Below are 27187 nucleotides of genomic sequence, written 5' to 3' on the forward strand. Positions count from 1 at the left end.
TAGCAGCTTTCAATCCCAATATAAACCAGTCTGTAGCAGCTTTTAATCCCAGTATAAACCAGTCTGTAACAGCTTTTAATCCCAGCATAAACCAGTCTGTAGCAGCTTTTAATCCCAGTATAAACCAGTCTGTAGCAGCTTTTAATCCCAGTATAAACCAGTGTGTAGCAGCTTTCAATCCCAGTATAAACCAGTCTATAGCAGCTTTTAATCCCAGTATAAACCAGTCTGTAGCAGCTTTTAATCCCAGTATAAACCAGTGTGTAGCAGCTTTCAATCCCAATATAAACCAGTCTGTAACAGCTTTTAATCTCAGTATAAACCAGTCTGTAGCAGCTTTCAATCCCAGTATAAACCAGTCTGTAGCAGCTTTTAATCCCAGTATAAACCAGTCTGTAGCAGCTTTTAATCCCAGTATAAACCAGTCTGTAGCAGCTTTTAATCCCAGTATAAACCAGTCTGTAGCAGCTTTTAATCCCAGTATAAACCAGTGTGTAGCAGCTTTCAATCCCAGTATAAACCAGTCTGTAACAGCTTTTAATCTCAGTATAAACCAGTCTGTAGCAGCTTTCAATCCCAGTATAAACCAGTCTGTAGCAGCTTTTAATCCCAGTATAAACCAGTGTGTAGCAGCTTTCAATCCCAGTATAAACCAGTCTGTAGCAGCTTTTAATCCCAGTAAAACCAGTCTGTAGCAGCTTTTAATCCCAGTATAAACCAGTCTGTAGCAGCTTTCAATCCCAGTATAAACCAGTCTGTAGCAGCTTTTAATCCCTGTATAAACCAGTGTGTAGCAGCTTTCAATCCCAGTATAAACCAGTGTGTAGCAGCTTTTAATCCCAGTATAAACCAGCCTGTAGCAGCTTTTAATCCCAGTATAAACCAGTCTGTAGCAGATTTTAATCCCAGTATAAACCAGTCTGTAGCAGCTTTTAATCCCAGTATAAACCAGTGTGTAGCAGCTTTTAATCCCAGTATAAACCAGTCTGTAGCAGCTTTCAATCCCAGTATAAACCAGTCTGTAGCAGCTTTTAATCCCAGTATAAACCAGTGTGTAGCAGCTTTTAATCCCATTATAAACCAGCCTGTAGCAGCTCTTAATCCCAGTATAAACCAGTATGTAGCAGCTTTTAATCCCAGTATAAACCAGTGTGTAGCAGCTTTTAATCCCAGTATAAACCAGTCTGTAGCAGCTTTTAATCCCAGTATAAACCAGTCTGTAGCAGCTTTTAATCCCAGTATAAACCAGTCTGTAGCAGCTTTTAATCCCAGTATAAACCAGTCTGTAGCAGCTTTTAATCCCAGTATAAACCAGTCTGTAGCAGCTTTTAATCCCAGTATAAACCAGTCTGTAGCAGCTTTTAATCCCAGTATAAACCAGTCTGTAGCAGCTTTTAATCCCAGTATAAACCAGTCTGTAGCAGCTTTTAATCCCGGTATAAACCGGTCTGTAGCAGCTTTTAATCCCAGTATAAACCAGTCTGTAGCAGCTTTTAATCCCAGTATAAACCAGTCTGTAGCAGCTTTTAATCCCAGTATAAACCAGTCTGTAGCAGCTTTTAATCCCGGTATAAACCAGTCTGTAGCAGCTTTTAATCCCAGTATAAACCAGTCTGTAGCAGCTTTTAATCCCAGTATAAACCAGTGTGTAGCAGCTTTTAATCCCAGTATAAACCAGTGTGTAGCAGCTTTTAATCCCAGTATAAACCAGTCTGTAGCAGCTTTTAATCCCAGTATAAACCAGTCTGTAGCAGCTTTTAATCCCAGTATAAACCAGTCTGTAGCAGCTTTTAATCCCTGTATAAACCAGTCTGTAGCAGCTTTTAATCCCAGTATAAACCAGTCTGTAGCAGCTTTTAATCCCAGTATAAACCAGTCTGTAGCAGCTTTTAATCCCTGTATAAACCAGTCTGTAGCAGCTTTTAATCCCAGTATAAACCAGTCTGTAACAGCTTTTAATCCCAGTATAAACCAGTGTGTAGCAGCTTTTAATCCCAGTATAAACCAGTCTGTAGCAGCTGTCAGACTGGGAGGTAAAATGATGTAAAATGAACGTATGAATAGATGTAGCAGCATAAAGGTCGACCAGAAGAAGAAAGCAGAATTTATTACTAACAGAACTTTGTAGAAATAACACACAGATCAACAGTGACCAAACCTTTTCTCATCTCATCATCCTCTCAAGTCTTGGCTTTCAGGAGAAAAAATATTGTTATTGAAACAAACACACAACAGAAACTATTTCCATGTTTCCACTTTTTCCTCATTTCCAGTTATTCCTGCTACTATTTACCTGCTATCCTCACTAAACCAACTCCAGCTCAGCTGCTTTGTGGCGCCACTGTGCATCAGAAACGTCTTCTTGGCTTTATTCCAGCCATAGAGGAGCATTATTTTTCTTCTTTTCACACACACATAGAACTTTCTGCTCACTGGTTGATCTTTGGCTGCTCCTGATTGGACGTTACCGTCAATCTAAGCTCTCTGATTGGTGGAAAGTCTGACAGGAAGTGGCTTCATCATCATGTCCAGGTCTAAATAGAGGTCTCTTAGCAACATAGTAGTGATGGTGATGTTTTTATGGTGAAATGTGATAAATAATGCTGTTATCATGGATCATTGTGGATTTACCAGATAGAGTCTCTGAATAAAACTACATTTAGTGGCTGGATTGTAAACCTGCTGGACGGGATAGAAATGTCTGGAAAACCTCCGTAGATCAGCTAAAGGGTTAAATATCCATCACATTTACCCCACAGCACACACACCACCGCTCCTGGTGGAGAAGGAGAGCTGCTGGAGAGTGAAAGGTTGAAAAGCTTTGAGGCAACAAGTTTGCACATCAAAGAAAATTACAAGAAGAAAATAAACACAAACTAAAGGGAGTTCCTTCCTGTATCTGCAGGAATTAACACCTCAGCTGGGTCATGATTCTCTCCTTCAACACAAAACATACTATTTGATTATTTCTCTTTTCTGTGTGATGGACCGGCTTTTTAAACAGTAATACCATGAAAGGCCAGTAGGCGGATGAACCCAGCTGATTCTAACCTGACGATAGCCCACATCAACCACTTATTAAATGATGTCTTTCTGTCAGTCTACAGGCTCTGAGAGACTTTGATCAGTTCAGCTCGGCTTGTTAAGCTCTTCAGTCTGTGGTGCTACAGATATTCGGACGTTCCTCCACACAGGATGATCTCTGGACTGATGTCCGCCAGTTGGAGGGTCAGCAGTTCAGTGTGCAGCCTCATCAAAGTGGCTTTCATCCTGAACGTGCTCCGTGTTTACGACTGCTGTCCAATCTTTAATCGGCCTACATGTACAAAGCCTGGACGTTTGTTTCACTCTGTTTATGATCAACTTCCTGTTCCGGTCACAGAATCTGAAGTGAAAACAAACTTAATTCAAGAGATAAAAATGTACCAGTCACATCACATTTACTAACTAGATCACCTACGACCTGATTTCTAAATGTCATATTTTCTACCCAGCAGCCAGTTCAGCAGCCGGACTCTCCTCCTGTGCTGCTGTGATGGATGCAGGATGTGGTTCAGCATCGTCTTGCTTCCCTGAAAGAGACGTTGTCTGGATGGATGAACCCTTACAGACCTGACGTAGCCAGAGCAAGGCTAACCCAGGCCAACCACCGGCCGGGACGGGAGGAGCTTCGTTGGACTGTCGGAGGACGGAGTGGAAAGCAGTGATTCATCGGCTTGTTCCTGCAGACACACCGAGGTGCTGCTAGGGTTTCTACAGCGCCAACGAGACAAGGCTAGCTTGCTAACAGACGACCCTTAGAGGTGCAACCATTGTCCCCGTCCCAAAGTGTCCCACAGTGACAGGCCTGAATGACTACCGACCCATAGCCCTGACCCCGGTAGTCATGAAGTGCTTTGAGAGGCTGGTTATGGCCCACATCAAAGACTCCATCAACGTCACAGTGGACCCACATCAGTATGCATACAGAAAGAACCGCTCCACTGATGACGCCATCTCATCAGTGGTCCACACAACCCTCACCCACCTGGAGAGCAGAAACTCATACGCCCGCCTGCTCTTCCTGGACTTCTCCTCTGCCTTCAACACCATCATCCCACAGACACTGGTCCAGAAGCTCTCCACCCTTGGTCTGAGTAACACACTGGGGAACTGGGTCCTGGACTTTCTGACCAACAGACCTCAGACTGTCAGGATCCATAACTCCACCTCCTCCTCCATCACCCTCAGCACCGGCTCTCCTCAGGGCTGTGTGCTGAGCCCCCTCCTGTTCACTCTGCTGACATATGACTGCTCGGCGAGACATCCCAGCTGTCATATAGTGAAGTTTGCAGATGATACAGCGGTTGTGGGACGCATCAACAACAACGATGAGTCGGAATACAGAGAGGAGGTGGAACACCTGGTGCAGTGGTGCAGAGAAAACAACCTCTGCATCAATGTGAAGAAGACCAAGGAGATGGTGGTGGACTTCAGGAAGGATAAGCGCCCTACTCCTCCCCTGCACATCGGAGGAGTAGCTGTGGAGGTGGTCTCCAGCTACAGGTACCTGGGTGTGCACATAACCAAGGACCTCACCTGGAACACCAACACTTCCCAGCTGGTCAGGAAAGCACACCAGCGCCTCTACTTCCTTAGGAAGCTGCGGCGAGCCGGACTAGGGAGCGCTGTCCTGAGGAGCTTCTACCGCTGCGCGGTGGAGAGCGTCCTCTGCACCTGCATCACCGTGTGGCACGGTAACTGCACCGCCGCTGAGAGGAGGGCTCTGCAGAGGGTGGTAAAGGCTGCACAGAGGATTATGGGGAGCAGCCTTCCCACCACCTCAGACCTCTACACAGCACGATGCAGGGGGAGGGCCCTCCGCATCATGAAGGACTCCACCCATCCAGCACATGGACTTTTCCAACCCCTCCCCTCAGGCAGGCGGCTGAGATGCATAAGGAGCAAGACCACCAGGTTCAGGAACAGCTTCTTCCCCGAAGCTGTCAGACTGCTGAACTCTTGCCATGCCTTGTAGACTCCTCCCCACCCTACCCCACCCTTCCCCACCTCTGAACACCAGCCCAAACCCTGCTGCCCTGCCCCCATCCCCATCCTAAACTGAATCCACCCCCCCCCACTCCGACAAACAGACCTGCACTGCAAACACTTTACCCCCCCCAGGGGAGTTCCTGTCCACATGTTTACATGTTTACCTGCTGTCCATATAAGTGCAATATCACTAATATTAATATCAGAAGTGTTATACTTTGGACTACCACTACCTCATGCACATACATACTTGCACATATGTATCTAGGCTGCACATGCAAACTGGGCTCTTTAGTGTTTACTGTTATTTTTATTTTTATTTTATTTAAAATTGTGCTGTTTATATTCTATTGTATTTAGCTTATATTCTATTTATATTTAGCCTATATTTCTATTTTTTTTCTTTTTTTTTCTCTTATTTTATTTCACTTATTGCCCTCCTTCTTATGGCTCAAACCGGGACCTCAGTTCTAATTTCGTACCATAAACATGTAAATGTGAGCTGGTATGACAATAAAGTTCCTTGAATCCTTGAATCCTTGAACATCTAAAAACACCAACGCTGGGTTTATTTTATTTGTTCTGCTTTTTAAAAACCAAAGAAGGTTTGAATGTGTTTGGCTGGAATGTTTTTAACACCTTGTTGGTGTTATGGAGACGTGTTTGTATGAAGTGTGAATCTCAGCAGTTTTTAAAGGGCCGCAGGTCAAATGAAATCCCATCCGTCTCTAAAGAGTTTAAAGTGAGTCATGCACTACCCTAGCCTGGTATTTACTTGTGAAAAGTCTTCACCGTATGAACTTATTGAAGAATAATTAAGATTTCATCTTACTGGGTTTCCTAATAAATGAACTGATGGTGAAGAGGGTTACATGTTAATGACCGGTTACCAGTTAACCTGGTTAGTTATTAAATGCTCCTCCAGGTGTCTCTGCTTTGTACCAGGTACTTTTCCAGCCTTTTGTTGCTCCTGGTCCAGCTTTTTCCATCAGATCCACTACCAGCTCATATTTTCCTCTCATGGAGAAACGTCTGTTTCATCCTCTGCTGTTGTTTCTTCTACTGGAGATAAAATCTGTGTTGATGAGGTTTATAAATCGTTGTATTCTGGTTTTATTTACACTTCCCAGTGTCCATGGTATTTATTTGGAATTGGGGTTTTACAGTTAAAAATGTTTTTTATTCTTATTTATTCGTTTTTTCCACACTTTGCTTATGTAAATATGAAGGAAGAGTGAAGAGTTCAGGCCTTTTTTTTGGATGCTTTTGTTTGTTATTTTCCTTTTTCCCGTTTTGAAAGCCATGAACCAGAAGCCCCCCGTGGTGAGGCTGAAACTGGCAGCTACTTTGCTGAAACACGACGGCAGATTTTATCACCATGAGCTCATTTCTGCTTGCAAATATTTCTCTTCAGCTGCTGTATTTTGTTTTACAAATTGATGGTTAACAAACTACAGTTTGACAGAAAGAAGGAATGAATGAATAGTTTGGAGCTCCATCCCAGTCCATGCTGCATGTTTCATGGCTGGCTGTCAGACTCCTCACACTGCTGGACCATGTGACTGCGCTGACTGTTTTCTTCGGCAGCCTTCTTGGCAGCCCTCCAGCCATGGTGTGCAGGTCTGACTCTGCTCTGCAGGGCATGTGTTTCTCCTTCAGAGCTGTGGCTGCATGCTCAGATTCTGGACTTTTTCTCTGCAGGGTTGACTTTATAGCAAACATCACACAAGCGCTGCTCAACTGGAAGCACGTTTTCAAAAGAACTGCAGAGTTCTTCACCAGCACCATTTAAGTTTCTAGGAGCAGAAATTAGGACGGCGTTCAGTGAAAAGAATAAAACTCTTGGCCTCTGTGCTGCATTATGCTCTTTCCACAGCTTTCCTAGTAGCTGAACGTGTATTTATGAGGCTCTGCTGTGAGGTGAGGGTGTTACCTTGATCAAACTGCTTCTGGATGTTGTCCTGGTCTGTCTTGTTCCCGCTGACACGATACAGGCCTTCTGTCGTCAGACCTGCAAACAAAAACAACAGAAATATTCAACATTGATCATTTTCCAAGGCTTCGGTCGTGTTCACATCACTGGAGTGTTTAAAATAACTTAGATTAGGTTGTGAAAGGTAATAGTCTTGTTATTTTTTCTATCTCATCTTCGTTTCTGTGTTTGTTGGTTTGTTTGAACCAGCCAAAGGTCTTTGCTGAATTCAATTTGATGCAAACTGGTTGATGTTTAAAGCAACGAGACGCAGCTTCCTGACCTTTAACTCTATTTCTGGTTCATTTTGATGGCAAACTGATATTTATCACCTGGAGCCTTTGTTGCCCTGCAGCGTCCCAAGGCAGCGATACTACACTTCCCAGCTTATTACCAGCCCGGAGCATCACATCACACTCTAGCAACTGGATATCAACACACTGGTCGCTTTGAACATGCAGCATGGCTGATTCATCAAAGAAGCCCAGGAGGACAGGAAAAGAAAGCGAGAAAGGGGCGGTGGGGGGTAACGTGGTAAGAAGACACTCCAAACATGCTGTTATTGTGCATGTTAAATGGGTCCGTGTTTTTTTCTGTATGGATGCATACGCACCAAACAAAGAACTCTTATTTCATCATTTATGTAGAAAATGAAATGAACATAAATGTAATCAGACAGAGTTTTTAATCCAAACAGATGGATTGCTGACTGATTTCTACTTTCCATGCGGTGCTACCTACTCCCGGCCTCTAGCTTTTGGCTAGCAGACCACTGCCAGCTGATCTCAGACCAGCATGGATACATGTGGCCACAGCACACATGAAATCCATACACACTGTAAGTTCTGCTCTGTAGCTGCTACAAGGTCATTCACACTGCAGAATGCACGCTTCTGTGTGTGTGTGTGTGTGTGTGTGTGTGTCTGCAGAGGCAGTTAAGCAGAGCATGTATTATGTAAATTCAGCTTTAATGGGTTCAAGTAAATCATGTCAACTGTGAGCAGGAGTGTGTAGAAGTGTGTGTTAGTTGGTATCTGTGTGTTTATCTGTGTCTATGAGAACATGCAGACACACTCTGTTGATAGTGTGAATGGTCTGGGTTTCGTCTTCAGTGAAAAGGAAATTTTGGTCAAGCGTTTAGGTTTTTTTAACCTCGGCCGGTTGAGAAACCCAGTTGGCCCAGTTAGTGTGTGAAAGTGTTTGCTCAGCAAAACAAATCTAAACAAACAGAGAGTGGAAAGCGTTCAGATTACTCTATCTGTGAGGACACCAAGTGCTCAATGCTGACAACCGAAAGATGAAATGGACATACGCCACAGCAGAAAAGCTCTCTGCGACGGAGCACATCAGGAGGGAGTTTAAACCAGGTCCTGCACCAGGAAGGCCGAGGACCAGAGAGGATTACCGGACGTGTCCTAAAGCCTGTGCTCACCAGCTAACAACAGTGTTTACCACCATCTTTAACTCTCCCTATCACAGTCCCCAGCTGTCCCAGTCTCCAAGAAAACCCAGCCCACCACCCTGACCAGCAACTGGCCGGTAGCCCTGAATGAAGTGTTCTGAATGGCTGATCAAAAACTTCATCACTTCAGACACCCGATCAGGATATTCAAGAAGTTTTACACCTGCACTGTGGAGAGTATCCTTACAGGTAGCATCATCACATGGATGGGGAGTAGCTCCAAGCAGGACATCCTGGCCATCAGAGGGTGACGCTCAGCTGAGAGGATCATCAGAACCCCCTCCCCCACTCAGAAGACATCTACAACAAAAGCTGCAGAACTAGGGCCACCAGATCCTTAAAGAACCCCCTCACCCCTGCCATAGACTGCTCACCCAGCGGCCTTCAGGGAGATGCTACCGCTACCTGAAGCCTCGTCAGAGAGGAAGAGCTTCTTTCTCGGCATGTAAAACACTCCAGGGTGTTATCGGCCAAGGTGATAGCAGCATTTCCTTGATATTTACTTTAGATATTTTCAGCTCAAAAGTAATCTGAAAAGGTCAGTAAATGGGTGTTTGATGATCTGGTGACTGTGTTGTAACAAAGCTTCTTGGTAATAAATCTAATCCTGTTGAAAAGTCTGTTTATTTCCATTTTAAATGGAGCCATATCTGGAAGGAAAATGCATGTGTGGGATGAGCAGCAGAGTTGGGTTTGTAGATTTTCCCAAAAAAAACTTCTCAAATCTCCTCTGCTAAACAGCTGATTCTGCTGTAATGGATGCTGGCAGTCTGAGGTAACAAGACATTTTGGTAATTTATCCATTTCTTTAACAAATTTCTTCAACGAATGTGCTTTTGATGAGACACCTGTCATCACCAAGGGCACCAGAAGCTCAATGTTTCCACCAAGGGGTCCAGCTCAGTACGGGACGGTATGTATTATAAGAAAGGATGCCATAATAACAGCCCGACTGGTGATCGGCCGGCCAATTAAAGCGGACGATCATAGCCCTTTTCAAAACAATCCGCAGGAGATTTGCAGATTAAACACCGATATATTCTTAATTTCTCATAAAACAGTAGATGTCAAGTGTCGGACTTGTGCTGAATGATGCTGCACCGTTTGTCCACTAGATGGAGCTCTGACTCCATTCAGTTCTCACCGCCGTCAGTAACTACAGCAGCAGCTACAGACAAACTCTGATAAAACCGATGATCTGGATAAAAACAGTTTTTTCCTTTTGTCATTGAAGTCTGAGTGTTTGTGCAGCAGTGATAAAAGTCCTACAGCAGCTTCACCCAAAGTAAACACCTGCTGGTAAAATACATCACTGGCTGCTTGTTTTACTGGTTTTTATTCCCTTTTTTCTTTACATCAGATGATCACTTTAGTTGTAATAATCAGTTCAATATTTCATAAAATCTAGACCTAAAAATGGTCTTATTTGTGCCCCCCGGTCAGTGCTCCTGCCTGGGCCCCCATCAGAACTTTTCTAGACCCGCCCCTGCATAGCTGAAGTACAAACCCCGTCTACCACCAGCAGCTACTGTTAGAGAAGGTCCTGCCAACAACAAGACTTTGGGGTAAATATGTGACGGTGTGAACATGAACCACTAGTTTCCTCCTTCTCAGCTGATCCATAAACACACGCAGCAAGAGAGAAAAGCCGATCAGCTGATCACTGACAGCCGCCATGATTCACAGAACAACATGAGAGGAGAGGGAGGAAGCAGCTGCTGCACAAACAGAGAGAGCAGAGCGGCCATTTTTATGCCGGTGGTATAAAAAAAAAAAAAAATACAGGAAAAGTTGCACCTGTTCACCACGGAGGCGACGTCCATGTTGCTCCATTATTATTATTATTATTCTCATCTTTTCCACCTGGCCTCTCCACGTCCCGCCATCATAACGGACACATGACGGATGTCTGGGGCTTGTCATGCTGCGCGTGGCTTACAGCCCGAATATTAAGTAATGCATTATTTACCATTTTCAGAGCAGATCTGTAGTTTTGGCATCCAGGTCAGTTTGAAGATACTTTTTTAGATATTAAACAGGTTTTCTGACAAGGTAAATGTGTGTCAGAGTTACTTGTTTCTTTTTTCTTAAAAAAAATTGGGTCAGGAAATGACAAGGGACTTGATAAAGAACCAGATCGATAGCCAGAATTGATAATGGTACTGATATCAATAAAATCTTATCAATTCCTATCCCTACCTACACAGGACAACCTGCTGGGTGGCCATCTTTCTCCTCCTTTGGTTCGCGTTGCCTTCTTCTTCATTGTAATTCAAAGAGGGTGTTGCACCACTATGACATCATGATATTATGTAGCTGACACATCTACCCCGCCCACCAGGTGAGGGTACGGTTGCTGTGGAAACGCAACAGAGATCAAGGTTTACAAAGTGCACCAAACAAGCCCATCCCAAGCCTGACAGCTTGGTGGAAACAGGCCTTTAAGACTCATTTATGCCCCTTTATGTACATAAATAGGTGCATCGATACAAATGCCACTTCTGTCATACTCTCATACGTCCTTTACATTGCTATGGTTGTTAGGCAACACATCCACCAGAGGGCAGTGCAGAGTACACCTCTGAGTTTCAGACAGCAGTAAGCATGGTGACGATCATGACGACGTTCATTCTCACAAAGAAATGCAAGAAGCAGCACTGCAGTAGACGGTGGTCGTCTGCGCCATTAAACATGATGCATCTTCTTCTTCTTTGTTCCTTTTAGAGGTTGAGTGTCAGCTGTGCTGCTCAACACTGCCTCCATGGTTTCCAGAGGTCGTGAAGATGGACGAAAGGCTCCGTATCGGTCTGTAGCGTAGAGCATAAACAAGAGTCAGCTGTGGATTCAGCTGTCCAGTAGGAGACTTGGCAAGTTTTTCATGGGCGCAGCCTACATACTCAACTCCCACAAATGCCTTTTCCTTACAAATGTGGCTCCATTTAAAGTGAAAATAAAACAAGCTTTTCCAACAGGATAAGATTTAATGTTAGGAGAAAGAAATGATGCAACATTCATTTTGCTTTTTCTGCTGAATGTGTTTTAATTGGTTGTCCAGCACTTCTTATCCCAGCTCAGTGGCTGTTTGCTAAAGAAAACACAGACTTATCTCATTTTCATGTTCCAGCTGATGATGACGCAGCTCTTCATCACAGGCATCTCATGTTTGCTGTGCAGCTGTGCACACTAACTTCATTATCATTCATCCAGTTGACCTTAACGCGAACCCTCCAACGCCCTTTGACAAACTGTAACGGCCCTCCGTGCTTCCCCGTGTCTTTGTGAGGACATTTCCTTCCCAAACAGGATGTGAGACGCAGTGCAAACACAGCGTGGACCTGAAGGGAAGGAATTCAGCAGCGGAGCTCATGTTTGCATGCTGGGATCTGATTAGTCCTACGCTGATACGATCTAATATCCTGACCCCGTTACCCTATCGCTCCTGTCACTGTCCAGCTCCTCCTCCTCCTCCTCGCTTTCACCATCTCTCCTCCACCTCTCTCTCTCTGCCTGCTGGCCAGTCGCCACCGTCGGTTTATTGCTACGATAACCATCTGCTGGGGGAGGGAGCAGGAAACCAGTTCAATAATGTGAAAGTCAATCATTGGCTATTTTTAATCCTCGTTTTACTGCTCAGACACAGAAATGCGTCGACATCTGATGGTTTTTCAGCTGAAAGTCACTGCTGACATGTTTAGAGACAATACTGAACTTATATTTACGGTCTGCACTGAAGGACAAACTGGTAAACACTCTGTTGTCATGACAACAAAGACTTTGAAGTCACAACACTGAAGTCCTGACAGGACCGGACTAATCAGCTTAAAGACAAAAGACCAGACGAGTGTTCGCGTGGCACAGTGAACAATCTGGTTTTCTAAAGAGCAGCAGCTGTCCTCCGTACAAGAACAGCAGAACAAACGAAGGACCTTCCAGCGTCCAGAGCACCAGGCCAGGTTTACACTCTGCTTTTACACTGCGGGGTGACACCTCCACCCCATACAATCCTCTTCTTCCTTTTAGAGTTCAGCAGAGTCAGTTTGTTCTTTACCACCATCCTGGTAAACTGAACCTAAACGACAATGGGAACGTTTGAAGGGGGACCCTTTTCACTGCTGCACCAGACCAGAACTGTTACCATACTACCACACCAGGATCCAGTCTACCACCAGACAGCAGACCAGAACTGTTACCATACTACCACACCAGGATCCAGTCTACCACCAGACAGCAGACCAGAACTGTTACCGTACTACCACACCAGGATCCAGTCTACCACCAGACAGCAGACCAGAACTGTTACCGTACTACTGCACCAGGATCCAGTCTACCACCAGACAGCAGACCAGAACTGTTACCATACTACCGCACCATGATCCAGTCTACCACCAGACAGCAGACCAGAACTGTTACCGTACTACCACACCAGGATCCAGTCTACCACCAGACAGCAGACCAGAACTGTTACCATACTACCACACCAGGATCCAGTCTACCACCAGACAGCAGACCAGAACTGTTACCGTACTACCACACCAGGATCCAGTCTACCACCAGACAGCAGACCAGAACTGTTACCATACTACCACACCAGGATCCAGTCTACCACCAGACAGCAGACCAGAACTGTTACCGTACTACCACACCAGGATCCAGTCTACCACCAGACAGCAGACCAGAACTGTTACCGTACTACCGCACCAGGATCCAGTCTACCACCAGACAGCAGACCAGAACTGTTACCATACTACCGCACCATGATCCAGTCTACCACCAGACAGCAGACCAGAACAGTTACCGTACTACCACACCAGGATCCAGTCTACCACCAGACAGCAGACCAGAACTGTTACCATACTACCACACCAGGATCCAGTCTACCACCAGACAGCAGACCAGAACTGTTACCGTACTACCACACCAGGATCCAGTCTACCACCAGACAGCAGACCAGAACTGTTACCGTACTACCGCACCAGGATCCAGTCTACCACCAGACAGCAGACCAGAACTGTTACCGTACTACCGCACCAGGATCCAGTCTACCACCAGACAGCAGACCAGAACTGTTACCGTACTACCGCACCAGGATCCAGTCTACCACCAGACAGCAGACCAGAACTGTTACCATACTACCACACCAGGATCCAGTCTACCACCAGACAGCAGACCAGAACTGTTACCGTACTACCGCACCAGGATCCAGTCTACCACCAGACAGCAGACCAGAACTGTTACCGTACTACCGCACCAGGATCCACTCTACCACCAGACAGCAGACCAGAACTGTTACCGTACTACCGCACCAGGATCCAGTCTACCACCAGACAGCAGACCAGAACTGTTACCGTACTACCACACCAGGATCCAGTCTACCACCAGACAGCAGACCAGAACTGTTACCGTACTACCACACCAGGATCCACTCTACCACCAGACAGCAGACCAGAACTGTTACCATACTACCGCACCAGGATCCAGTCTACCACCAGACAGCAGACCAGAACTGTTACCGTACTACCACACCAGGATCCAGTCTACCACCAGACAGCAGACCAGAACTGTTACCGTACTACCGCACCAGGATCCAGTCTACCACCAGACAGCAGACCAGAACTGTTACCATACTACCGCACCAGGATCCAGTCTACCACCAGACAGCAGACCAGAACTGTTACCGTACTACCACACCAGGATCCAGTCTACCACCAGACAGCAGACCAGAACTGTTACCATACTACCACACCAGGATCCAGTCTACCACCAGACAGCAGACCAGAACTGTTACCGTACTACCGCACCAGGATCCAGTCTACCACCAGACAGCAGACCAGAACTGTTACCGTACTACCGCACCAGGATCCACTCTACCACCAGACAGCAGACCAGAACTGTTACCGTACTACCGCACCGGGATCCACATTCTGCACCCGAAACTTCCAACTTACCTTCTATGGACCTTTTCCAAGTAAATGATATAAAGCTGTTTTATTTCTCAGGTGTCAGATGTGAGCGGTTATCGCAGCAGTGGATGACGGGGTGTTAGAGACCAAGCCGAGGCGTGTTCAGCCCACTGGCAACCAAAAAGGTTGTTATAACATTATTTCTGCTGTTCCCATCTGATTATCTAACATCTTTAATGCTAAAGAGTATCAAACATGTGCCTTGAATGCATCATCTTACCCAAAAACATGTTTAAAATCACGACTGAATTTCTACAAAGGTTACTTTAAAAATGGGAGTTTCTCAAGCGAGTCCTTAAAGGAAAACGTATGCTCAGATTACAGAGTGGACTGTAAATGCAGCATCTACCACAATCCTGAGAAACAACCGAGCTCTGGTCTGGAAGTCATTCTGCTGCTGGTTCTTTCCTCTGGAGAGTGGGGAAGGGTGTGTGTCAGAGAAACAGAAGGCTTAAGGTATGAAAGTAATGACCGAAGGAGAACAGCGTCTTTTTTCTAACACAGAGTTAAGGCTGTGGTCTGGTAGAGTCATCAGTTTCTCTGCTGGTGAGTTCATTTAATGACTGTCCCGCTACACAACCACGGGTCAATATAAATCAATATGAAGGCAGTGAGGGGAGTGTGTGCTTGAGTATGATTTAATATCTGGGTACCTTGGGTAAAGAGAAACTCCCCATTGACACAGCACATTCCCTGGTCCCTTACTCTAACATGAATCATCACAATTCAATAATTAACCCTAACCATTACCCAACTCTGACACTGAACTTAAAACAAAGTCTTAACCCTAAAAAAAACATATTTTTCTATCTGTGGGTGCAAAACTGACAGGAATATATATCCTGCATAGTCCCAGGAGGCAGCGGAGGCCCGGCTGCAGGTGCTCGGACAGTCAGTACACTTTATATTTCACCAGAATCACACTTTGTTTCTGCTTGGAAGTCCAGGCTGGAAGTATGGACGCGTTTCAGTTCCATCTTGTAATGTTGGACAAGGAGAATCAGCTTTATAAAACTCTAAACATGGTTGCACTGGTTGACCACTGGTCCAGGACTGGCCAGTAACACGGCCGGCCTCCATTAGGTCCTGTGAAGCGCAAGTGTTCATTATTTCTCTCTTCTTTTCCGCCCAATGAATGTTTAGGGGTCCGAATATGCCCGAAAACTCATGAAAATGTGTGAACTCCCCCAAAGGAATGTGTACATTTAGATTTAGTTGGGTTCTGTGAAAAGGGGGGACCACGTGCTCGAACAGCGCCACCTATTGTGGCATCCCCGAGAATGCAGCTTCAGTAAACACACAAGTCTACATTTGTAGATCACACCAAGCTGGACAAAAAATCCTCCTGGAGCCGAACCCTAAAACTGACAGGAAGTCGGCCACTTTAGGTCAAAGTCGCCATGTTGGCAGTTTATAAGCATTGCATTTTAATGAACTCATCCCAGGGAAACCAGCCTAGGGCTCGCACATTTGTTCCACTTATTCTTGACATGACCGATTAAAGTTTTCGCCAGTGGGCGTGGCGACCCCTCAAAGTTTGATGATGAAACAGGAAGTTGTTACAACTTTCACATACAAGCAGTTATCTGCACAAAATTGCTCACGTATGATGTCAGTCCCATCCTCAACACACTCATATGTCAGTGCTGAAGCTCCGCCCCCTGGTGGAGGAATTCCTGTTCTTATTAATGGGCTTATAACTCCAGGATCACACAAACATCTTAAAAATTATTCTGCAAACAGTAAAAAAGTCAGTGATACTTTCCAGTTCTGTATTCTGTCATTCTGCTGGTGTGGTTTTGCTGATTTTAAATCGCTGCTGGACTTAATTCACAAAAATTAAACTAGTTTTTCTTTCTTTTTGAAAAATGAGCTGAAACTGAGTCGCAGTGTTAATGAAGGGCAGATCATCATCGTCACAGGTTTGACCGCTACGTTAGCCAAAGATATGTTAGAATATTCCAGAAGCATCATTTTCCAGAAGCATCACATCGTTTTGTCAACAAGAACCTAAAATGACTCTGAGGAGGATTTTTTTCAATCCTTACAATGAACAAACAGCTTTCTATGAGTGTGTGTGTGTTGAGCTGTATATAAATGTGTGTGTTGATGGGACAGATATCCGACAGCTCACACACATACAGGCACACTAACTTCTAATGTAACAGAGGCAGATGGGCCAGTATTCAGAGGATTAGCTACCTTAGCTCACACATGTAATTCTTTGCTGTGTTTTCGCTGTTTTTCTGATCATGATGAAGTAAAATTCAAACGTTGCTGTTAATTCAAACATTCACTGTAAGTATGAAGAGATGGTAGCATTTACTGCTGAGCACTCATCTCCTTTTTGGAAGACGGATGAAAATATCAGACTAAAAACTTGTGGTTTGATTTCTCAGTAGAAACATGGTGGAATCTTCCTTTAAAATAGGAAGAAAATGAGAAAATGAGACTGGAGAAGAGAAAGGAGGATGAGAAGGAGATGGATAAGAGGATGAAGCTGGAAGCAGGGGAGAAAATATGATGGGGAACTCAGGAATGGGTGGAGAGAGTAGCTGGGTGGGGGATGGACAAGGCAGGGGAGAGGATGTGAAGGATGGAGGCATCAGAAGATAAGGAAAGGAAACATAGGAAGATAGGATGGGTGCAAAGAGCATGTAGAAAGAGGCAGAGAAAGGAAGGACGGGTGAGGATGAGATGGAGGAGGAGGATGGTGAGGACATGGACAGACAGTCAGCACCTAAACGCTCTCCAGAGAATCTTCATCAAAGCCAGAAACACTGGCTGCGTTTACATGGAGCACTTTGATCCGATCGTTCAGTCAGGATGAAAATCAGCTGATCCAATCGACCTCGACTGGAAGGAATTTTCCTTACAATCGAGAGGGGTGGTTTAACCCTTTTCACAGAAAAAATAACCACATGACCACTCGTTCCAGTGGTTTTGTGGTGCATGTTGTCTCTGCACATGCTAGAACCAGGTGGGGTTACGTGGTGTGATGCGTTTCAGGGAAACCTTGAACAGCTAAACAGAACGGGACTGTGGCGGATACTCGGCCTGTCGCGATCAGTCAATTAACTGCACGGTAAGAAAAAATGATTTTTCCTACCTTTACCATAGGCTGTGTATGCCAACAGGTTTCACATGGAGCGTCTCGACTGAGCGCTCTGGGTTCTTGCGGAGGGATCTCTCTCGTGTCATACATGACAGCAGCATGTTGCAGCACCACACCGCGGTGGAGCTCTAACCTGTGCAAGCCGGATGCCGCATTTGTTTTACAGGGCTGCCAACTCTCATGCATCGGCTGTGAGACTCGCGCAGCGTGGTCGGGCAGCGTGGCGTCACGTTGCAGCAGTGTCCCGTCGTTTTTAAATTTGCCATGGGAAATAATAGGAATTAATTATTAGGAACTAAAGTATTCTCCTTTGTGTTTACATGGAAAAAGTAATTCTGAATCAACGTTTACATGGAGTTCCTGCTTGTTTTCCTTTCATCTACAACATGGAAGACCACATAATAAGAACCATATTCCCTCTAATGGTGGTTTTAGTCTTGAAGCAGCAGCTCGACACCAGCATCCTGCCTCACTGGGGTCAGCTGGGGAGGAGAAGGCAGGTAGAGGACCACGTTGTCATGGCGACAGGACAAGGGAACGAGCATGCTCAGACCGACCGGGATTCATTTAAAGCAGAATGAACATTTACATGATGGAGGAATTATTCAGTTTGAATCAGAATAAACCAGACACTTACTTCGGATTTAAGTTTAATTCAAAATGGCCATTTTCATTCAGAATGAGGTGTTTACAAGGTCAGAGCTCTGAAGGGCAGGAGATCTGGTTGAGTTTAAAGGGTTAATATTCACCTTGCAGCCTGTGTGAGCATGCTCACGTGTTTGCTGGTGGCAAAAAAAACAGCATGAAAAGAGAAAAAAGGGCAACGTGAGGTCTTTTCAAGGCACGTTAATGGAAGACTGGACTGCTCAAACACAGCCACAGGACACACTCTCCCCGTCACACGAGCCCCATTACACCAGATGACTGCCTTGGAGCCAGGTGGCGTTGCACTAGCCTCTTAGGCCCCGCCCCCCGTCTGCAGCCGGCCCTCAAGACAAAGATACTCACATGCTATTTCATTTTAACAACACACATGCACAGAATCCATCTCCAGTGCGCTCTGGTCCCTGGCCTGGTTTAAAGTAGACTCATCTGTACCATGCCTCGGGATAGCTCTGATCGTATGGAGCCCCAATTCTGTTATGCACTCTGATGCCACAACCAATCCCCTTAATTTGATCTTTCAGTCTACAATATACCAGAACCCTAACCCATAATGCTGATCATTGTGGGATGTTTCCTTAAGACATGGGGAGCTCGAACATTTTCTCTCTGCTGAGACGGAACGTTGAGTCTGTGTCTGGACCTCATTCTTTGTTTTATGGATATATAAACACACTGAGGTGTGTAGCTCTGTGTAGTGAGGTTGCGTACGCTCTTTCACTGATGACTGCCCGTCGTACTCAGGATAATCTTGCAAAAGCCATTTTAAATGTCTTGATCCTATGATTCTGATTAAACTACCAAAAACACAATCTGGTGGTAACGTTTTGCATGAAAAACTTCATATTCTAGTGAAGAATCAGCCAACAGAGGATAAAAATGACACAGGAGGAGGATGACATATTTAAATTTGCAGCTAAATTACATTTGGGTCTTAAAGAAATTTAAATAACCCAAAATATTAACAACATTTGTCACAGTTCTCAGCAATGCATCTGTGGTATGCATCAGACATTAAAACAGGAAGCCATTTTCAAAAGAAAATCGATCAAAGAATAAAACCAGTTAGTTTACATCATGGGAAAGGACATCATCTACATCATGTTGGACTGACTCTGAAAAAGCTCTTTCTAATGATCAAAATCAGATGAAAATCAGATGAAAACCCCACGAAAACGTGGCTGGGAACTAAATTCCCCCTGCCATGCATCCAGCAGGACTCAATGTGCCTCAGGAGCTCTGAACTTACCCCACAGTTCCTGCCTCAGACCTGGACTCTGAAGAAACAGAAGGAACTGATGCAAAAACAGACACCCAGTAAAAGTTCGGCATGCATGAATATAAATAGCTTTAAAGCTGTCCAATTTGTGACCAGATGAATTACTTGCTCTGTGATATAACAGGTCATCTGCAGAAAGGAAAGTGGGCATATCACCACCTGCCTCAGGGGAGAGGGCCACAGAAAGAAAAAAACAAGGAGAGGAATCCAATTAAACAACCTGGTCAAGCTGCAGCTGAACCGTCCATGCAACCAGAGGAAAAAGCTTTTCATAGACAGTGAGATACAGAAGGTCATAGCTGGAATATTACTGACGCTAAACACAGCCAATCAGACTAATTAGCTAAAGCAGCCACTTCAATGATCAACACGGCACAAACAGATTAAAAGAAATGCCAAGTCCCATCTGGTCCAGTCTCGGCTGCCGGTTTATTCCACCTGGTCCCGTCTCGGCTGCCGGTTTATTCCACCTGGTCCCGTCTCGGCTGCCGGTTTATTCCACATGGTCCCGTCTCGGCTGCCGGTTTATTCCAGCCGGTCCCGTCTCGGCTGCCGGTTTATTCCGCCTGGTCCCGTCTCGGCTGCCGGTTTATTCCACCTGGTCCCGTCTCGGCTGCCTGTTTCTTCCACCTGGTCCCGTCTCGGCTGCCGGTTTATTCCACCTGGTCCCGTCTCGGCTGCCGGTTTATTCCACATGGTCCCGTCTCGGCTGCCGGTTTATTCCACATGGTCCCGTCTCGGCTGCCGGTTTATTCCACCTGGTCCCGTCTCGGCTGCCGGTTTATTCCACCTGATCCCGTCTCGGCTGCCGGTTTATTCCACATGGTCCCGTCTCGGCTGCCGGTTTATTCCACCTGGTCCCGTCTCGGCTGCCGGTTTATTCCACATGGTCCCGTCTCGGCTGCCGGTTTATTCCACCTGGTCCCGTCTCGGCTGCCGGTTTATTCCAGCCGGTCCCGTCTCGGCTGCCGGTTTATTCCACCTGGTCCCGTCTCGGCTGCCGGTTTATTCCACCTGGTCCCGTCTCGGCTGCCTGTTTCTTCCACATGGTCCCGTCTCGGCTGCCGGTTTATTCCACATGGTCCCGTCTCGGCTGCCGGTTTATTCCACCTGGTCCCGTCTCGGCTGCCGGTTTATTCCACATGGTCCCGTCTCGGCTGCCGGTTTATTCCACCTGGTCCCGTCTCGGCTGCCGGTTTATTCCACCTGGTCCCGTCTCGGCTGCCGGTTTATTCCACATGGTCCCGTCTCGGCTGCCGGTTTATTCCACCTGGTCCAGTCTCGGCTGCCGGTTTATTCCACCTGGTCCCGTCTCGGCTATCAGCTACTGAGCCTCCACTTCTTCACTGACAGGAATCAAACACCACAGCTGGGAAAGCCGGCTTCAGTTGTGGCTGGGAGGGAAACGGTCGTGTCGTTGGGGTAAATCTCGCCAGTGAAATGGTAGCTGTTTTCAGAAGCTGATTGAGCAGAAGAATCAGGAGCAAGTTAATCCCTTCGGACTGTCCTATAAACAGTCTGGACTAAAACACCTGCTCAGGCCTGAAAATTCCCACACTCACATTTCCATTTAAGGCTAATCTGCCAGTGGAGGGCGGACAGGGAGGGGTCACAGGAGGTCATAGAAACCAAAAATCACCCAGGAAGCAACATTACGAATCTAGGTGATTTTTTTTATATAGATATTTTCAATGAGGAAATTTACAGCTTGGGATGTCTGATGGCTGCAGGTTGGTGGATAGTTTCATGTGGTCAGCTGAACTAACGCCGAAGAGCCAACTGGGAAAAGTTGCACAGTTAACATCAGCTGATTGTTCGCTACGTCTAAGTAGTTAAAAAAAATTAAATATTAAATGAAATAAAATAAAATACAGCTAGAATTAAATACAATAAAGAATACCGTAAATAAAATAAACTTACCAAATAAGATGAAATAAAACGGGATCAAATAAAAATCTAATTAAATAAAAATGGATAAGATTAAATAAGAATATATCAAATAAAGCAAATAAAATAAAAATGAAAAAGAATTTTAATTTAATAAGATAAAAATGTAGTTTGTAAAATAAAACAAAATTAAATAAAACAAGAAAAAATATGAAGATAAACTGCATTAAATTAAAATAAGATGAACCTGAAAGATTGAAAAGGAGAAAAAAAAAGGAAAAAATGGATTTAGGTGTTTCTGGGGAAAATGTAGAGCTGCGACGTCAGCTTCGGTACGCTCAATTAATCCACTTTTAACTACAAAGATTAACAAACTATTTTGATGGCAAACCAGTAGTTTTCCTAACTGTGTGGATTTAATTCATTTTTTCATTTTATGTGAGTTAATTAAAGTGAAAAACAAGCTGTGAATATTTCTCAGAGTTGGAACAAAGGAAGACTTGATCATTAACAGCTGGACAGAAGCTGCTGCAGCCATAGACCAGACTTCCTCCACCATGTTTTCCTCCCAGCGGCAGCAGAGGGTCGGCGGTCCGACACCCAGATCGGGCTCGTCGGGGGCCGGCTCGTCGGGGGCCGGCTGGACGCTCCCAGACTGAACAGGAAGCTCATTTCATGCCTTTCCATGTCCAGCTGCCAGCCGGAAAACACGCACACATGTGTAGAAAGCACACGTGATGACGACACACACCGGATCATAGCACCGTGTCGAGCATGTGACACAAGCCGGCTGCTATTAACTCTCAGTAATCGCTGCACAAACTGATGGAGATCTAACAAAAACCCTCCTCACCTTTCATGTAGCATTAGTCTGAACTCAGGCCTAAAGTAAACTTACCCAAAGTTACTCATCCTCCAAGATTTATTCAAATACTCCAATTATTTTCATGGCATCCTTTTAACTCCACTCAAAATCCCTATATTCCACTAGGACGCCGAGAGCGGCGCTTCAGCTTCAAAGCAGCTGAAAATAGGCAATAATCAGCTTTACAGGAAGTAAGGTTGACACGGCTGCTGCATGATTCTGCAGCAGACATCCGAGCTGAGGCTTCACAGGAGGAGAAAAGCAGAAAACTGGGATTTCCTTCATGAAAAAGTACAGCAGCTTACTGACCAAAAGGCTGTCAGGTCATGGTGGTTCACGATTATTTATCACACAATAACTCAGAGTTTACCTTGTGCTGACAATTACAAATAACTTCTTATAAAAAATAAATACAGGACCCAACATTTCTATTATACATTAGAAAAAACCGCTCACTGGCCTCTTTATGTGTTTGTTTGGAGGGAATAAGACTTTCCAGTCAGTGACCACCGCTGTACATCATCATCGTCTACGGAGGTGCCTGCCTTTTGCAACGTTTTCCTAATTAATTTCCTAATTAATTTCCTAATTAAACACTATTTAGTGATCTCTGCCTTGCCTGACCCAGCTCCTGTGCTGATTGTTAGCCATTGTTAGTCTGTTTTGGTCTCACCCGTCAGAAAGCCTTCATATCCCGCTCCGCCATGAATGAAGTAGTTTTAGGAGAAAATGCCAGAAAGTGGAGCGCCTGTGGAAATCCACTAAATCACAGTTGCACAGACTCCTCCTTAAAGGGCTAGTGCACCTCAAAAGTCTTTTTGAGCTGTAAACAACAGTTTTACTTTATTGTGGTGAAAACCACCTCTACTGTTGATAAAAATGTTTGAATTTCTTTAAAAACAGGATTTTGTGGGTCAAAAGTGGTTCCTAGCGCCCCTGCAGGTTTGTTTTTCGTAATGTGGAGCCGTACTAGTTCTTCTCTACATCATGAGAATTTTTAAAACCCCCTCCAGATGCAGGAAGGCGGGGTCTCCCCTTGCAGGCACAGAAAGCTCTGTCCACCAGCGAGTCTTAAACTTCCAACAAGCTGTGGTAAGCTCCATCCTCAAAAGACCAGTCGTGGCCCCTCAGAGCCTAAAAAACTACTGGCCCATATCAAAACTTCCCTTTGTTTCCACAACTTTGGAAAAGTTAGTGGCAGGCCAGCTGACGTCCTGTATGGAGCAGCATGATTTCCTGGATCTATCCGGGTCAGCCTCGAGGTCTGCCATCAGATGATGGTCTTCACCATGCTGGTTCCTTGTTTGTAACACAGATGAACCCAGCTCGTCTTTCTTTGGTTCAGTAGCAGCAGCAGATTTCTGTCAGTCCCAGCTAAACGCTTCATACCTCGTCTGTCATGAAAATGTCAGAATTCCCTTCAAAATCTTAACCAGCCAAACCGTTCAGATGAGTGATGCGACGCTGCCGCAGCTACGGCCCCAGTAGCTGTGGCAGTCGTAGCCGTGGCAGTCTTAGCCGCGGTCGTAGCAGCAGTCGTAGCCGCGGTCGTAGCTGCTGTCGCTTGCTGCGGTCGTAGCCGCGGTTGTAGCCGCAGTCGTAGCCGCTGTCGCTTGCTGCGGTAGCCGCGGTCGTAGCCGCTGTCGCTTGCTGCGGTAGCCGCGGTCGTAGCCGCTGTCGCTTGCTGCGGTTGTAGCCGCGGTCGTAGCCGCTGTCGCTTGCTGCGGTTGTAGCCGCGGTCGTAGCCGCTGTCGCTTGCTGCGTCCCGTGTGTTGGGCTTCACCTGGACCGTGACTTTTGCCCGTCGCTGGTCGCCTCTGGTGTGTCGAACCCATAACAAAACGATCCTGCTTCCACACAGCTGCTGTCAAACTGAAGCAAAGAGACGACGATACAACTCAACCACTGCCGATTGAAACCCGTTCACCTGTTAACCGGACCGGCTCTGATGAACTGCTGCAATGAGAAGAAACTTCCAGATGCAACATGGCGTTACCAGAAGGAATGAGACATTCTGGCCACTGTGAAAAACGTTTCTACACACGTTTGTTTTCAGGATTTTCTGAACATGGAATCCAACCAGCTTTTATCTGTACTAAACTTGTTAACAAGAAGTCTGATGAATCACTTCTGACACAATAAAGCCTCTCTACATCAAGGCCAGAAAAACTGTGATGAATTATACATAAAATGGCAAAAGAGCAAGAAAATATGTAAACAAACTATTTACAGAGCGCAGTGGCTCTTTTTATATTTAAAAAGGCAAAACAAGTTGAAAAGTGTGGAGAGGAAACATGGCTTCCCTCCAACCAGGAAGTCTCACATTGCCAATGAGACGTCCACATGCATCAGCAGCAAAAAGACATTTAATCCCGGCTCTGGGTCCCTCTCTGAGCCACGTCTCTGGACACATCTAATAAAAGCTGGTCATTCATGCTTACTGTGTGCTCATCGTGTGGAGGACCCGCAGCCGAACCAGACACCTAACCACATCCCGACCCAGACCCCGAACCACATCCCGAACCAGACCCCGAACCACATCCTGAACCAGACACCGAACCACATCCCGAACCAGACACCTAACCACATCCCGAACCAGACCCCGAACCACATCCCGAACCAGACACCGAACCACATCCCGAACCACACCCCGAACCACATCCCGAACCACATCCCAAACCAGACACCGAACCACATCCCGAACCAGACCCCAAACCACATCCCGAACCAGACACCAAACCACATCCCGAACCAGACCCCGAACCACATCCCGAACCAGACCCCGAACCACATCCCGAACCACATCCTGAACCAGACACCGAACCACATCCCGAACCAGACCCCGAACCACATCCCGAACCAGACACCGAACCACATCCCGAACCAGACCCCAAACCACATCCCGAACCAGACCCCGAACCACATCCCGAACCAGACACCGAACCACATCCCGAACCAGACCCCGAACCACATCCGGAACCAGACATCGAACCACATCCAGAACCAGACCCCGAACCAGACCCCAAACCAGACACCGAACCACATCCCGAACCAGACCCCGAACCACATCCCGAACCAGACCCCAAACCAGACCCCGCTGATCAGATGCAGTTCTTCTCTGCTGTAAAAATAAGATTTTCAGGACTTCTGTTTAACCCCTAAAACTGGCCCAGATCTCTGCAACCCAGGGGGTGTGTAACTGGGGGGTAAAAAAGTGGAAACATGGAAATAGTTTCTGTTGTTTGTTTGTTTCAATGACAATATTTTTTCTCCTGAAAGCCAAGACTTGAGAGAACGATGAGATGAGAAAAGGTTTGGTCACTGTTGATCTGTGTGTTATTTCTACAAAGTTCTGTTAGTAATAAATTCTGCTTTCTTCTTCTGGTCGACCTTTATGCTGCTAAATCTATTCATACATTCATTTTACATCATTTTACCTCCCAGTCTGACCGCTGCTACACACTGGTTTATACTGGGATTAAAAGCTGCTACACACTGGTTTATACTGGGATTAAAAGCTGCTACACACTGGTTTATACTGGGATTAAAAGCTGCTACAGACTGGTTTATACTGGGATTAAAAGCTGCTACAGACTGGTTTATACTGGGATTAAAAGCTGCTACAGACTGGTTTATACTGGGATTAAAAGCTGCTACAGGCTGGTTTATACTGGGATTAAAAGCTGCTACAGACTGGTTTATACTGGGATTAAAAGCTGCTAAAGACTGGTTTATACTGGGATTAAAAGCTGCTATAGACTGGTTTATACTGGGATTAAAAGCTGCTTCAGACTGGTTTATACTGGGATTAAAAGCTGCTACAGACTGGTTTATACTGGGATTAAAAGCTGCTACAGACTGGTGTATACTGGGATTAAAAGCTGCTACAGACTGGTTTATACTGGGATTAAAATTTGCTACAGACTGGTTTATACTGGGATTAAAAGCTGCTACAGGCTGGTTTATACTGGGATTAAAAGCTGCTACAGACTGGTTTATACTGGGATTAAAAGCTGCTACAGGCTGGTTTATACTGGGATTAAAAGCTGCTACAGACTGGTTTATACTGGGATTAAAAGCTGCTACAGGCTGGTTTATACTGGGATTAAAAGCTGCTACAGACTGGTTTATACTGGGATTAAAAGCTGCTACAGACTGGTTTATACTGGGATTAAAAGCTGCTACAGACTGGTTTATACTGGGATTAAAAAGCTGCTACAGGCTGGTTTATACTGGGATTAAAAGCTGCTACAGACTGGTTTATACTGGGATTAAAAGCTGCTACAGACTGGTTTATACTGGGATTAAAAGCTGCTATAGACTGGTTTATACTGGGATTAAAAGCTGCTTCAGACTGGTTTATACTGGGATTAAAAGCTGCTACAGACTGGTTTATACTGGGATTAAAAGCTGCTTCAGACTGGTTTATACTGGGATTAAAAGCTGCTTCAGACTGGTTTATACTGGGATTAAAAGCTGTTACAGACTGGTTTATACTGGGATTAAAAGCTGCTACAGACTGGTTTATACTGGGATTAAAATTTGCTACAGACTGGTTTATACTGGGATTAAAAGCTGCTACAGGCTGGTTTATACTGGGATTAAAAGCTGCTACAGACTGGTTTATACTGGGATTAAAAGCTGCTACAGACTGGTTTATACTGGGATTAAAAGCTGCTACAGACTGGTTTATACTGGGATTAAAAGCTGCTACAGACTGGTTTATACTGGGATTAAAAGCTGCTACAGGCTGGTTTATACTGGGATTAAAAGCTGCTACAGACTGGTTTATACTGGGATTAAAAGCTGCTACAGACTGGTTTATACTGGGATTAAAAGCTGCTACAGACTGGTTTATACTGGGATTAAAAGCTGCTATAGACTGGTTTATACTGGGATTAAAAGCTGCTTCAGACTGGTTTATACTGGGATTAAAAGCTGCTACAGACTGGT

General features: G+C 45.4%; 1 protein-coding gene across 2 annotated transcripts in view; it reads right to left on the bottom strand.

The window, feature by feature from the left end:
* The window catches only part of arhgap5 (Rho GTPase activating protein 5), a 76439-nt gene that overhangs the window by 11941 nt on the left and 37311 nt on the right, over positions 1 to 27187 (bottom strand). Inside the window, exon 4 of one of the 2 annotated variants that reach the window (XM_041971249.1) lies at positions 6965 to 7042. In XM_041971249.1, the coding sequence (XP_041827183.1) occupies positions 6965 to 7042 (78 nt within the window). Of the gene's footprint in view, positions 1 to 6964; positions 7043 to 10634; positions 10822 to 27187 lie in introns of those variants that run through there. The other variant, XM_041971250.1, reaches the window with a different exon arrangement.

This window comes from Melanotaenia boesemani, chromosome 20, assembly GCF_017639745.1.
Source record: "Melanotaenia boesemani isolate fMelBoe1 chromosome 20, fMelBoe1.pri, whole genome shotgun sequence".
In the NCBI taxonomy this organism is placed as follows: domain Eukaryota; kingdom Metazoa; phylum Chordata; class Actinopteri; order Atheriniformes; family Melanotaeniidae; genus Melanotaenia; species Melanotaenia boesemani.